This window comes from Lasiodiplodia theobromae (assembly GCF_012971845.1).
Source record: "Lasiodiplodia theobromae strain AM2As chromosome Unknown scaffold_26, whole genome shotgun sequence".
NCBI classification, from domain to species: domain Eukaryota; kingdom Fungi; phylum Ascomycota; class Dothideomycetes; order Botryosphaeriales; family Botryosphaeriaceae; genus Lasiodiplodia; species Lasiodiplodia theobromae.
The window spans coordinates 138,887-150,703 of record NW_023336467.1 but is presented as its reverse complement, the minus strand read 5'-3'; the positions used below and the strand labels follow the sequence as shown (position 1 = coordinate 150,703).

The 11,817-nt window shown below is 56.9% G+C and overlaps 5 protein-coding genes across 5 annotated transcripts; 2 read left to right on the top strand and 3 right to left on the bottom strand.

The window, feature by feature from the left end:
• Positions 1–43: 43 nt before the first annotated feature.
• On the bottom strand, positions 44–989 carry LTHEOB_8260 (uncharacterized protein; the record flags this gene model as incomplete). The annotated part of the gene is made up of 2 exons (XM_035517718.1): positions 44–470; positions 538–989. 2 exons carry the CDS (start codon positions 987–989, stop codon positions 44–46), a joined length of 879 nt encoding a protein of 292 aa, XP_035370380.1.
• Positions 990–3,466: 2,477 nt separating this feature from the next.
• Positions 3,467–4,371, bottom strand: LTHEOB_8259 (Ribose 5-phosphate isomerase a; the record flags this gene model as incomplete). Its single annotated transcript, XM_035517716.1, has 2 exons — positions 3,467–3,909; positions 3,990–4,371. The coding sequence occupies 2 exons, from the start codon at positions 4,369–4,371 to the stop codon at positions 3,467–3,469; spliced, it is 825 nt and encodes a 274-aa protein (XP_035370379.1).
• A 929-nt stretch (positions 4,372–5,300) lies between these two features.
• Positions 5,301–7,166, top strand: LTHEOB_8258 (Nedd8-activating enzyme e1 regulatory subunit; the record flags this gene model as incomplete). Its single annotated transcript, XM_035517715.1, has 4 exons — positions 5,301–5,481; positions 5,533–5,696; positions 5,745–6,955; positions 7,007–7,166. The coding sequence occupies 4 exons, from the start codon at positions 5,301–5,303 to the stop codon at positions 7,164–7,166; spliced, it is 1,716 nt and encodes a 571-aa protein (XP_035370378.1).
• A 590-nt stretch (positions 7,167–7,756) lies between these two features.
• Positions 7,757–9,405, bottom strand: LTHEOB_8257 (D-amino-acid oxidase; the record flags this gene model as incomplete). Its single annotated transcript, XM_035517714.1, has 5 exons — positions 7,757–8,091; positions 8,168–8,543; positions 8,655–8,862; positions 9,169–9,306; positions 9,377–9,405. The coding sequence occupies 5 exons, from the start codon at positions 9,403–9,405 to the stop codon at positions 7,757–7,759; spliced, it is 1,086 nt and encodes a 361-aa protein (XP_035370377.1).
• Positions 9,406–9,891: 486 nt separating this feature from the next.
• On the top strand, positions 9,892–11,483 carry LTHEOB_8256 (Otu-like cysteine protease family protein; the record flags this gene model as incomplete). Its single annotated transcript, XM_035517713.1, has 3 exons — positions 9,892–9,973; positions 10,040–10,449; positions 10,503–11,483. The coding sequence occupies 3 exons, from the start codon at positions 9,892–9,894 to the stop codon at positions 11,481–11,483; spliced, it is 1,473 nt and encodes a 490-aa protein (XP_035370376.1).
• Between the last annotated feature and the right edge of the window lie 334 nt (positions 11,484–11,817).

Sequence of the window (11,817 nt, the reverse complement as noted above, 5' to 3'; positions counted from 1 at the left end):
TGGCCAAATCACCTCCGTTTTTCCCCATCGTCAAATTCTCAATTTAGTGATCCCCTTTCACGCCCGGCTCTCTAACCATGATTTCCAACGCCACATTGCCCTTCTCGGCACGCTGGAGGTAGATGCGTCTGCACTCCCTGAAGCCCATGCGGCGGTAGATGGGAACGTTGCGGACGTGGCTGCTCTCAAGGTAGATAGCGCGACCCTCCTCATCGGCCATATCCGTCACGTGCTCGATCAGCTTGCGACAGTAGCCCTTTCCGCGAGCCGAAGGCCTGGTGCCGACATAGACCAGGTACCAGGAGGAGGCATCGCGTTCGCCCATGACGCTTGCTTTGGTGTCGTGGAGCAGCGGCATGAACTCGGTGAAGAAGCGCTTGCGACCTTCACGCGAGAGGCGGAAGCGGAGCCGCCACATGCCACTCCGGAAGACCGTGAGGAGGTCATCCATATGGGTATCCGGAGGCATCCTGAGGTGATTATTAGAGATACAGACCGGTTGCGACAGAGGCACATGTTTGGTTGGGTCATACATACCACAAAGCGACAGCACCGTAATCGGAGCCCACAGTCGTCACCAGCCCTTTGAGAATGTGGGCGTAGACGAGGTATTCGAAGATGGCTACATGGAGATCCCACTTCTGCTCATCCGTCCAGTCAGCCCTATCAGGAGTATCAAGGAAGTAGCGCGACACGTCGTCATCTTTGAAGGCTTCGGCAAGAGCAAGTGCAGCGCCCTTGTATTCAGAGACGTCAAGGACACGGATCTTGTCTTCACCGGAGGTGACGGCAGTCGGGACTACAGCAGGTTCAGGCGACGGCTCAGGGCTTGATTCGACCGAGATGGTTTCGATCGTTTCTACAGTCCCCTTCGGTGGATCGAAAGGCTCAACACTGAGTTCGTTGGCAGAGTCCTTTCGAGTGGGGTTCATGGCTGCTTTAGGCTGGACGATGTCGATGGCGCTGGCAGCGAGTGTTGTGGCCTCCATGATTGCGATTGACTGCTTCTTCTTCTACTACTAAAGTTGATGTGGGCTCGGCCGTTGTGTTTGTGGATCGGGATGTTCTGATGGATAGCCAGCTTGAATAGCTTGCAAGCGTAAAGTGAGGACGAGGTTTGATCAAGGTGATTGGGTTATTTCTTGAGCAGATCCTGTACATGTGATTAGCTCCACGATATGTTTACAAGACGAAGGGCGCTTGGTTCATCGAAGACAGCAACGATGGACCCCGGCGCAGACAGTGGTCCCCAGTAGGAGGCTTCCGAAGGACTGGACCGTGGCCAGGGTGACCAAGGCATTGTGTTGAACCTCGCGGCGCTCTGATACCGCAGAGCCAGTTGTTCCGAGTACCTTTTACAGACTGAGATGTTCACGAGTGTTCCGCTGGCCTGATACTGTCACCTGTATGATCAATCGAGAGCTGCGATCTCGAGACACTTTCGACCCGAGACGGGAACCGGAGAGAGGTGAAGGCTTGACGCAAATCAACCGACATCAATAACCGGCAGGGGAAGGTCAGGGGCCACAGGTGGGCAAAAGGAAAGTGGCGAGCGGGCGGCGAGTGGACGACGAGGACGACGAGGCAATCAGCTGGACGCCGTACTGATCACCGGTTGGTGCCAAGTACTTGAGACGCAAACTACAGAGGCAGGGCGATAAGCCTTGACGTGCTGTAGGGCGCCGAGCTGGTTGTACGGTAGGGCGTACGGGGCGGAGAGTCGAGTGCTTAGGACGTCACAAGACCAATGGCGGAGCGTGGTGCGGAGGCGACACTGGAGGCTTAGGCAGACGGCAGCAGTGCAGCTGTGCGTCGCTCTATGCGGCTTTGACGGGGGCGGCGAGGGGAGCGGTGCAGTCAGGATCACTCGAGGGGATGCCGATGCTGGACGGCAGCAGCAGGTCAGACAGGCGTAGTAATATAGTCGTGCCGATAAGGAGAAGGCCATAGTGAAGACAGGGTTGTCAGGCAGGCAGCTGACGTCCTCGCTGCACGGGACACTGGCATGGTTGCGAGGGAGTCGGAGATACAGGGACGGGGCGGACAGGGCCAGAGCCGCACGGCGGTGATTGGAGGGCGGAGTGCTGGTGTTGCCCACGATCGGCCAAGGCGTGGGGAAAGAGCGGCGCCTCGATTTGCTGCTCGCATGCGGCTGCCAAAGCAGGACACCCCGCGGGCCCGTGCAGCTCCGGCCGCTGATAAGCGCATGCCGGCTACAAAGCAGACGTCGTGCCCATCCTTCCCTTCGGCATCGCAGCAGCAGCTGTGCGAGTAAGGAGCGCGAGGGCCCGACGTTGATACGAGGCGCCCGCTCCTGCTGGCTCCAAATCCGGTGCGTCGTAGTGACGCAGCGGGCTGCTGCACGTGCCCGAGTACATGGACGACTCCACCTCCTGCGTATGCGCCGCCGGCATCAGCAGCCCCGCCGACTCCGCGCTGCAGTCGAAGCGGCGCCGGCATGCACAGAGAGCAGCCATATGATCCAGAGGAGTCCAGCTGAGCCGCCCGCTGACGTACTTGTTAGTAAAGTTCCGCTCCATTGGGTTTGACTCTGACACACCAGGGGGATCCAACTCAACGTGGACTGACAGAAGAACCAGGCGGAAACAGGGAGCCTGGACTCGGTCGACTTGGAGAGGAGCCATTGGCCCGCCTCGCATGCTCCGAAGCCGCACAGAGGGTGCAGCTGGTGGGATGCTGGAGCGGGTGCATTCCGCCCTATCCGAACGGCTCGTAGCCAATCCAACATCCTGGCCTAGTCTCGCCAAAGGACGATTCAGCACGACCCCGCTCCAATGACAGGACGCCCTTACGTACCTTTGTGCTCTCTATACCAGATATCTTTTGGAAACGGCATCCTTTCACCAACGCTAGCTCCTGCATGCCTTAGCTATTTCGCGGAGACTTCTCAGATAAACTTGCAGCAGTAAGCCCCGAGTCAAGTCAGTACTAGTTGCCGCCCCGCTGTGCTCCTCCTAATCGCAAGAGCTCCTCGGAAAGTTCGATTGCTTCTCTGCCTGTCCGCGTGATTATATCTGCACTTACCAAAGGCTCGGGTTCAATTGGCTTGTTCCTCAACAGTTTCAGACCTCACTCCCCGAACCCTTGCCTATTCACATCTTAGAAGGTATGCGACTCCTTGATGGACCCATGCAGGGCTTCGAAGAGAGGTCCGTTGCGATCCGACCGGTGGAAGAAATTTGGTGGCTCCGCTCTTCGTTATATCTGCTGTCAATAATGCGGGTCGATATGTTCCATCGTGTGCTCTGAGTAAAATTCGTATTCTGGAGTAAAACCCAAGAGGCTGTCTTCCGTCAACAAGTAGGGGATTTGGAATTACATCGCTTACGATAAATGCTCCCAGGAGAAATTCCTCGCTTGCAATCTTTAGCCAAAACAACCCGCGTATAAATCTATGAATCTTGAAAGAGAAGTATTACGATCGCACCAAGCCGTGCCTTGCCACCTATTTCTTGGCGGTCCTCACCATCACGCTGCCGTCTTGCATACCGAAGTACACCGCAACGGGCTTCTGGCCGCCCCAGCCACCCAGCGCCTGTGATTCTTCTCCGTTCAAGCCGCTGAAAATACCGACCTCCAGAACGCCGGTTATGGCCTTGATCTTCTTGCTGAGCGCCGTGACCTCCCAAACTCCCTCCTTGCCGTCGCCGCTTGCACCCGCAGAAACATCCGACGCAGTCAGAAGGGCCTTGAACGGCGCATCGATGATGAAGAAATCCTGATCGGTCTTGACGGGGCCAGTCTTGGCGAGCGTGTGAGTGCGAACAACCGGGTTGATGGATCCAAGCTGGCGCAGCGCATGCGACACGGTTTGCGCGGCGAGGGGTGCAACTTCGATCGGAATGCTGGGCCATTGGGTCAAGAGGCGCGACTGCGCTTTGCGGTAGTCTGCGGAGTGGTTTTCACGTATTAGCGGGCGAAGAACAGGAGCGCAGTTGTGCGCACATGTCAAGGGCTGGACTGCATACCTGCGACGCAGATGAACTTCTTCGCGCGCTCGGCTACGAGCTTCTCTTGGAACAAACAGGCGCCGCCGCCCTTGATGCAGTTGAGCTCGTCGTCGACTTCATCTGCACCGTCGAATGCTACATCAAGCACCTCGCCGTCAGGCAACGAATCGAAGGCGATGGGCGTCAGGCCCGCCTGCACAATAACCTGTCGCGACTGATATCCAGTGGGCACAAACTGGATGTGAGGGTTGGTGCTCTTAGCCTTAATGGCCTCGACGACGTAAACAATGGTCGTGCCGGAGCCGATACCGACGTAGCGCGCGTTAGGGTCGAAGTGCTCCTCGACGGCCTTGATGGCCGCCTGCTTCTTCGCATCTTCCACAGAAAGAACGGGAGACATGTTGTTGGAGCGGAACCGGGCGGATTGATACGGTAGCAATTCAGGGCGGATCGTCTTTTGATGAGTTCGAGGCCGAGAGGTCTGGCTCACGCACTGAAAGCTTCTGGTTTGCGCTGCCGGAGTCCTGCGCGAGAGGAGGCGGGGTGTGGTTTGAGTAATAGGGCGTCTCGCAGACGTGAGTTGTGTTGGGAACAGGCGTGCGGTTGCGCGGGGCATACAATCGTTGGGCAGCGAGACGCTTGGGAGAGGCGGCGAACAGGCAAGGCTATCTATAAGTAGCCGAGTGCGTGGGAGAGCGGAGAGAAGGAGGACGCTCGGTGATGGGACGGAATTGACGTCGTTGGAGCGTGAATAATCTTCCGTCGCGAGACCTGAGACCCCACTAAGCCGCTGTTCCGTCATCGGCTGTTGCTGCCAGAAGGCCCGATCAGGGAATTCCAAGCGCCCGACATTCGAGCCTTTTTATCCTGCTTTAGCAGTTCGCGAGGCTATTTTGCCGGGCTGGAACAGCGCCGCTGATCTTCTCGCGCAGGTTTGGGGCGACGGTCGATTGCTCCTCCGGGTGAGTTCGGGGCGTGTGGATGCAGACATTGTCTCCGTGTGCAGCAGCCTGCCAATCCGGAAGACAGGGACACATGGCAACTTTAAAAGGCATAAGCTCGAGATCTCAGCTAGCCCCCGGATTATGTCATGGCGGAAAGTGGTTCTGGTCATGAGAGAGCCGCAAGCTCCCCGCCCAAGCGCAGCCTTATGGGAACTGCTGGGCCGGCCCGAGCGTCGGCGAGTCGGGAACTGCCCCGCCCTGCGGCATGGATGACGCGCTAGAGAGCTCCAGCGCAGTGACACCACCCGCGCGAGGCAGCAGCTCCTGCTCATTTGTACCGTACCTCCGTTTGTGCCGCTCTTTTTCGCACCCACCCTCGCCTACCATGGCTGCCACCACGCCTCCCCCGCTGCAGGGCCCTACCTCTAAAGAGAAGAAGTACGACAGACAGCTTCGCCTCTGGGCCGCCAGTGGCCAGCAAGCTCTGGAGGATGCGCATATTCTCCTCATCAACTCCGGTCCGGGCGTCGTTGGCATTGAGACGCTGAAGAATCTCGTTCTTCCTGGTATGTTTCTACTCGCAGCTTTAGCAGCCAACACGAGCTGACACGGAGCAGGAATCGGACAGTTTACCATCCAAGACTCCGCCGTCGTCACCGAGGCCGATTTGGGCGCCAACTTTTTCCTTGAGGAGGAGCATCTCGGAGGCTTCCGCGCGAAACACACTTGCGAGTTGCTGAAGGAACTGAACCCTGATGTCCAGGGTCACTACATCACTGAGGTTGGCCTGTTGTTCCCGCAGCGTGTCGCCACTACTAACTATGTGTAGCCCATCGATTCCTGGATTAGCCAACAGTCCTCGCTTGCTCCATACACCCTCATAATCGTTACCGCACCCATCAGACCCGCAATTCTTGAGCACATCAGCCTCCATGCTGCTAAGACTAATACGCCAGTTTTCTACCTCCACTGCGTCGGCTTCTACGCCCACTTTTCCATCCACCTTTCTCCAGCTTTCCCCATCGTCGATACCCACCCTCCTGCCGAGTCTACCACCGATCTCAGGCTACTTGCGCCCTGGCCTGAGCTCTCTCAGCTTGCTGCAGAGCATATCAAGAACCTGGAGTCTATGAGTGACGAGGATCACGGTCACATTCCGTACGTGTTGATTCTGCTACACTTCCTGGAAGAGTGGAAGAGGACCCACGATGGAAACCTACCGGTGAAATACAACGAGAAGTCTGAATTCCGATCGCTGGTGTCGAGCGCGATCCGGACGAACACCCCCGAGGGTGGAGAGGAGAACTTCAGCGAGGCAGTTGCTGCGGCACTCAAGAGCTTGAACCCACCAGAGGCTAGCAGCGCTGTCCGTGAGGTATTCAATGCCGATGAGTGTCAGAACATTACTGCAGCGTCTCCGAACTTCTGGCTTATCGCCCGTGCAATTTCGCTTTTCTACAACAAGCATGGAGTTCTTCCTCTGCCTGGCTCTGTCCCAGATATGAAGGCCAAGTCTGCCGATTACATCAAGCTGCAAAACGTTTACAAGGCCAAGGCACGCGCCGACCTTGCAGAGGTTACTGAGACCGTCCGTTCGCTTGAGAAGCAGCTCGTGCGCACTCCCAACTCTGTGCCCTCGCAGGAAATAGAGGCTTTCTGCAAGAACGCCGGTCACATTAAGCTTGTGCGCGGACGGCCATTCCACGTCGTGCACGGTGCTGAAGGCAACATCACATGGGGCGAGCGAGCAAAGAGCCTCGCTGGTTATGGTGGTTTGAAGAACCCGGACTCTCTTTTCCTTCTCTACGTCGCTTTCCTGGCATGGGATAAGTTTGTCGCATCACATGAACAAGACGGTCTTCTCGGTGCGCCCAAGGTCCCTGGCGCCAACGACGCAGAAGTGGACGCCGACGTGGAGAAGATGTTCGGCATAGCAAAGACCATCATGGATGGTCTTCTGCAAGAGGCCGGCACCTTTATTGACGACGAGGCTGAGTACAGTGAAATGAAGGCTACTGTACGCAAGTACGTGGCTGAGCTGTAAGTATTGCCGCATATGAACTCTATGAATACTACTGACGATGAGCGCAGAACTCGTGCTGGCGGCGCTGAACTGCACAACATCGCCGCTCTAGCTGGCGGAATAGTATCGCAAGAGGTCATCAAAGTCGTGACGAAGCAGTACATCCCCGTCGACAATGCTTGCGTCTTTGACGGAGTGCGTAGCAAGACTGCGGTTATCCGCGTGTAACGCTTGAGAATTTCCGGTGTTGATCTGGCTCAACCAGTTACCGGATGTTGGTCACAGGTGATTCCCTACGATAGGAAGGTTGTAGACAGCAACCAGACAAATAAATAAAAACCGTTCTTGACCACTCAAACGAGCAATAGAACACGTGAACTTGAAGCCAGCCTATTTCAACTCGGCAGAATGTATGCACGTAGGTGCCAAAAGAAATGATCCCCCGCAATCATCTTCGATAGCAACGGCACTCGACTAACATAAGTAGTAGAAGCTACTATCCGGACGTAGATGTGGGATTATTAAATATATATCTGCGTTCAAAAGGTAGCTTCTAATGTAACAAGCTTAAATGCACTTGGAAATTAGTTCCGATGGCTCAGATCTTTCGGTACCCACTATGGGATGTGCGATCAAGAGGAATACACGACGTTGTACTCTGCGTCTCGACGAGATCCAGTGTGTGCATATCCGTCCATTGCTTAAAAGTTCCCGATTCGATAGCCTAGTTCGCCCTACTTTTCTCGCCTTATTTCAGAGACGTCTACAGTCATGACACGCATCTACATCACCGTCTACTAAGCGTATGATCTTTTCAATCACAACTTTGCTTTCGACTTGGTAATTTCGTCCACCAGCTTCACTGCCGCATCCGCGGAGCCATAGCTGGCCTGGTAGCCGTAGCCGCCGTGGCCGTAGTTGTGCACGGTCCAGACGCCCTCAATGCGCTCCTTCTCGACCCGCGGACCACCTTCGCGCATAGGCCGCAAGCCGACGCCGTGCCGGATGATGCTGAGCGCCTCGGGGCCCTTGCCGTCCGTAAGCGCCGGGCACAGCTCAACGGCGCGCTTCATGATGCGCTGCGCGAGGTTGGGGTCCGGCTGGGACTCCCAGCTGTGCTTCTGCATGCACCCACCCAGGATGGTGCCGCCGCCTGGTGGAGCGTGATTAGCGATAATTCGATGTATTGCGCCTACATGGCGGCTCTATTTGGAAAGTGTGATACTCACCGTCAGCACGCTCCATGATGTACACAGCTTCGTCTTCGCCGTCGTCGGTTCCGGAAGTGCTGGTCATAACGCCCGGACTGTTGCGCACCAACACGATCTGGCCGCGGCCGGGGTACAGCTTGGTGTCGGCCACGCCGCCCAGCTTGAGCGAAGAGAGGCCGGTGCAGTTGACGACGATATCAGCGCGCTTGCCGCTGTGGTGGAGCGATGCCGCGTCCGCGACGTGCTTCACGATGCCCCGACGGATCTGTGCGCCATTCTTGCGGCATTGCCCGATGAGCCAGGGCAGGTAGAGCGCTGTGTTGATGCAGACGGACGTGAAGGCGGTGGCAGAGTCGATGCCATTGGGGAGCTTGTCCTTGGAGATAAGATGGAACTAAGGGGAGAGTGAGCGCGTGCCAGGGAGGGTGCCTCAGGGGATTATGGGAAATGGAAGGGGTTGCAAGGGGGGTTTGCGGTATGGTCTGGGCAAAAGGGAGTGATTTACATCAGGCACCACGTCCTTCCACCACGGCTCGGTCTTCAGCAGTTCCGCGAACCAGTTGCCGGTTGTTGTCCCAACGTCTTTTGTGCGGTTGTGCAAGACGGTCTGCTGGAAATGGATGTGCGCCTCAGGCACGTTCGAGGCCAGCCGTTGCAGCTCCGGCCAAGTGTTCTTCTCGTATTCTGCAAGGTTCGAGCCAGGGGCGCCGACGCTGGGGAGAGACTATCAGAAAATTGTAGGCGGAGCGCTTGTTGTCTTTTGCTCTTGTAGCCGAAAATAGTAATTTTTTTTCGTTAACGGAGCAGCATGGACGCCACAACGCTGAAGCTTGGACTTCATATTGGAAGAAAGTACGGGGACTTGTGGAGAATGGAACCTTCTATCCTGAAAAAAAAAAAAAAAGGGAACTGACGCTGGAGAAGAAATGACGAAAGAAATAGTGGATTTCGGAGTACCGCAATCGGCCCCAACGGAGTGCAGGACAAACAGACGGCGACGTGCAGGCAGCAGGACTTACGGAAGATAGTTTGCGCCAGCCCAGGGCGAAGCGTACTCAATGTCATAGTCGCCGGGCATGTGCTTGGCGACGACAGTGACGCTGTAATTGTTGTTCTTGGACAATTGCAAGGCGGTAGTGAGGCCCACCACGCCGGCGCTGCAGTAAGGTCGAGGCTTAGCACCGGTCCAACGCTTCGCTCTCCCCGCCCGGACGTCCGTTAACTTACCCCAGCACGACAATCCTCGTTTCGGCCATCGCAGCGCGGGTTGTGGTTCAGCGTCGAGGTGCTTGGACGGCGGTCGCGTGTCGCGGTTGAGTCAGTCGGATGCCAAACGTGACCTGCTCGGGCAAACGCCAGAAGCTGGGACGCGGCATAGCTATATAGGTGGCGCTGGACAGTCACGCTCGGCGCGAATGCAGCATCGCCGCCAGAGCAGGAACGAAGAGCCGCCCGAGCTCGGCGAGCGCTGCCTATCGACAAACGCGAAATTCAAGCCCCCGCTGTCACCCAAGCGCGCACCAAGGCGGTCAGCACCGGACCGCGCCAAGCTCGGACCCCTGTCGTGTGCAGCCCTCTGCGGACCTTTCATCATCAACAGGAGTGAAGCTGCCAGAGTGAAGCCCGCCCGCGAGAGCTTCCGCGCCCTCCACGCCAGCCTCTCCACCACCCTCCCCCACCTCGTCCTCTGCATGACCCGCATTTCCTAGCCCGTCGCCCACTCCTCTCTTGCTCTTGCGAAAATGCCGTCTCGCCGGAGTAATGATGACGAGTTTCCTCTGCTCTCTGGCCTAGGCCTGTACGCCGCAGAAATCCTCGGCGACGGTAAGTTATTGCCCCGCAACCTGGGTGCAGCCCGCACCGAGCAATTGTGCTGACCCGCTCACCCAGGCAACTGTTTGTTCAATGCCCTGTCTGACCAGCTGTACGGCCACCAGGCCGCGCACTCGGAAATCCGCGAGCGCACCGTCGACTACATGCGCGACCACGCCTCCGAGTTCAAGGCCTTCATCAGCGTGAACCCCGGCGGTGGCGTCCGCAGGAATCCGAAGCGCAAGAACGTCGGCGCCTACTCGACCCCTTACAATCAGCAGGTGCCGACGGAGGAGGAGATCGAGCAGACGTTCCAGCGTCACCTCGACACCATGGCCAAAGGCGGCACATGGGGCGACAACGTCGAGGTCCAGGCCTTTGCCCGCGCCTACGACGTCACCGTCAAAATCTACCACAGAGATTTCGCATACTATGTCACTCCTTTTCAGGACGACCAGAAGAGACTAATTGTACACATTGCCTACCACGTAAGTCGACGCGTCCTGTCCCTGCTGCTCTCGGAAAATAACCCGCCTCGCAGACCTGGGAGCATTATTCCTCAATACGCAACCTTGACGGGCCGCACGATGGTCCTCCTGAGGTGCGTGAGAGGGCCATCAGCCCGGAGACCGAAGCCGCTCAGAAGAAGAAGCTTGCGGCTACGCCGTACGCCCAAGACTGGCAAATTGACGTAGTCATGAAGTCGCTCCCTTTCTTGACGGACAAGTCTACCATCCGCAAGACACTCGAAGAGTGCAAAGGGAGCATCGACAACGCCGTTTCGAGGTTGCTGGATGAAGACTCTGGCAACCAGTCTTCTGCACAAGAGAGCTCCAGTATAGAACGCGAGCCTGACAGTGATGACGACGACATATACGGCCCTAACAAAAGCCGAAGCCGCCAGACCGGGCTCCCAGCCAAGCACGATAGCTTCACCAGTGCATCCAGGGACAGCTCGGCAAGCAGAAATATCATCAAGCCCAAGGGTCACAAGAAGCGTGCCGGATCAAAGCTGGCCTCTCAAGAGTGCCCACAGGAATCGAAGGTCCCTCAATTCTATTCACCGGACTCGCAATCCTCCCAGGTTGATTCGCAGCAGACCGACAGCTTTACGTTCAGCCAGGCTACTGTTGCAATTCCTGACTCAGATGCCGAGTCTAGCCAAGAATCTGATGCTGACCCCATTGCGGCACCTCCGTCGCCTAAGCCGACCTCCGCACCCAGGCAGGGACCCGTGCGAATCAGGCTCACGATGCCGAAACCTCCACCTGAAATGGAAGAAGCAGCAGCCAGCATGCACACTGGCAAGAGCACACAGAAGCAGATTGGCCCCCAAGGCCGCAAGATCTCCGCTCGGGACAAGAAGGACATGAAGAAGCAAGCGCAGAAGGCTGCTCGCAGAGAGCGCCAACAGCAACAAGCTGCTGGCCAGAGTACAGCGACTAGGACGCTTCCGATCATTACAAAGTCCAACCCAACGTCGCCTTCACTTGATGCCGGCATCAAGGTCCTTTATGTCTGAAGCCATTTCGTAAACATTCACCACCTGTCCTACCACAAGGCACGGCGTACGGCACAGCACGCTCGCACGGACATCCTGAGATACCCACACCCGCACCCCATAATCTCGCAAGCGACGATCTTACTACCTTCTTTCACACCAGCCAACTTCACGATGTCAGGCTCAGTCATGACCAAGGAGGACTGACATCCCTTTCTTTTCTTTCATTATGCATTGGTGTTTACAGCGAAGCATGGCGGCGGCGTTCTCTTTTGATTTGATGCAATAAACATTGCGTCTGACACTCAGTTGCATACGGGCCAGCTACGGCGGTACCGTTCCATCACGGCGGCAT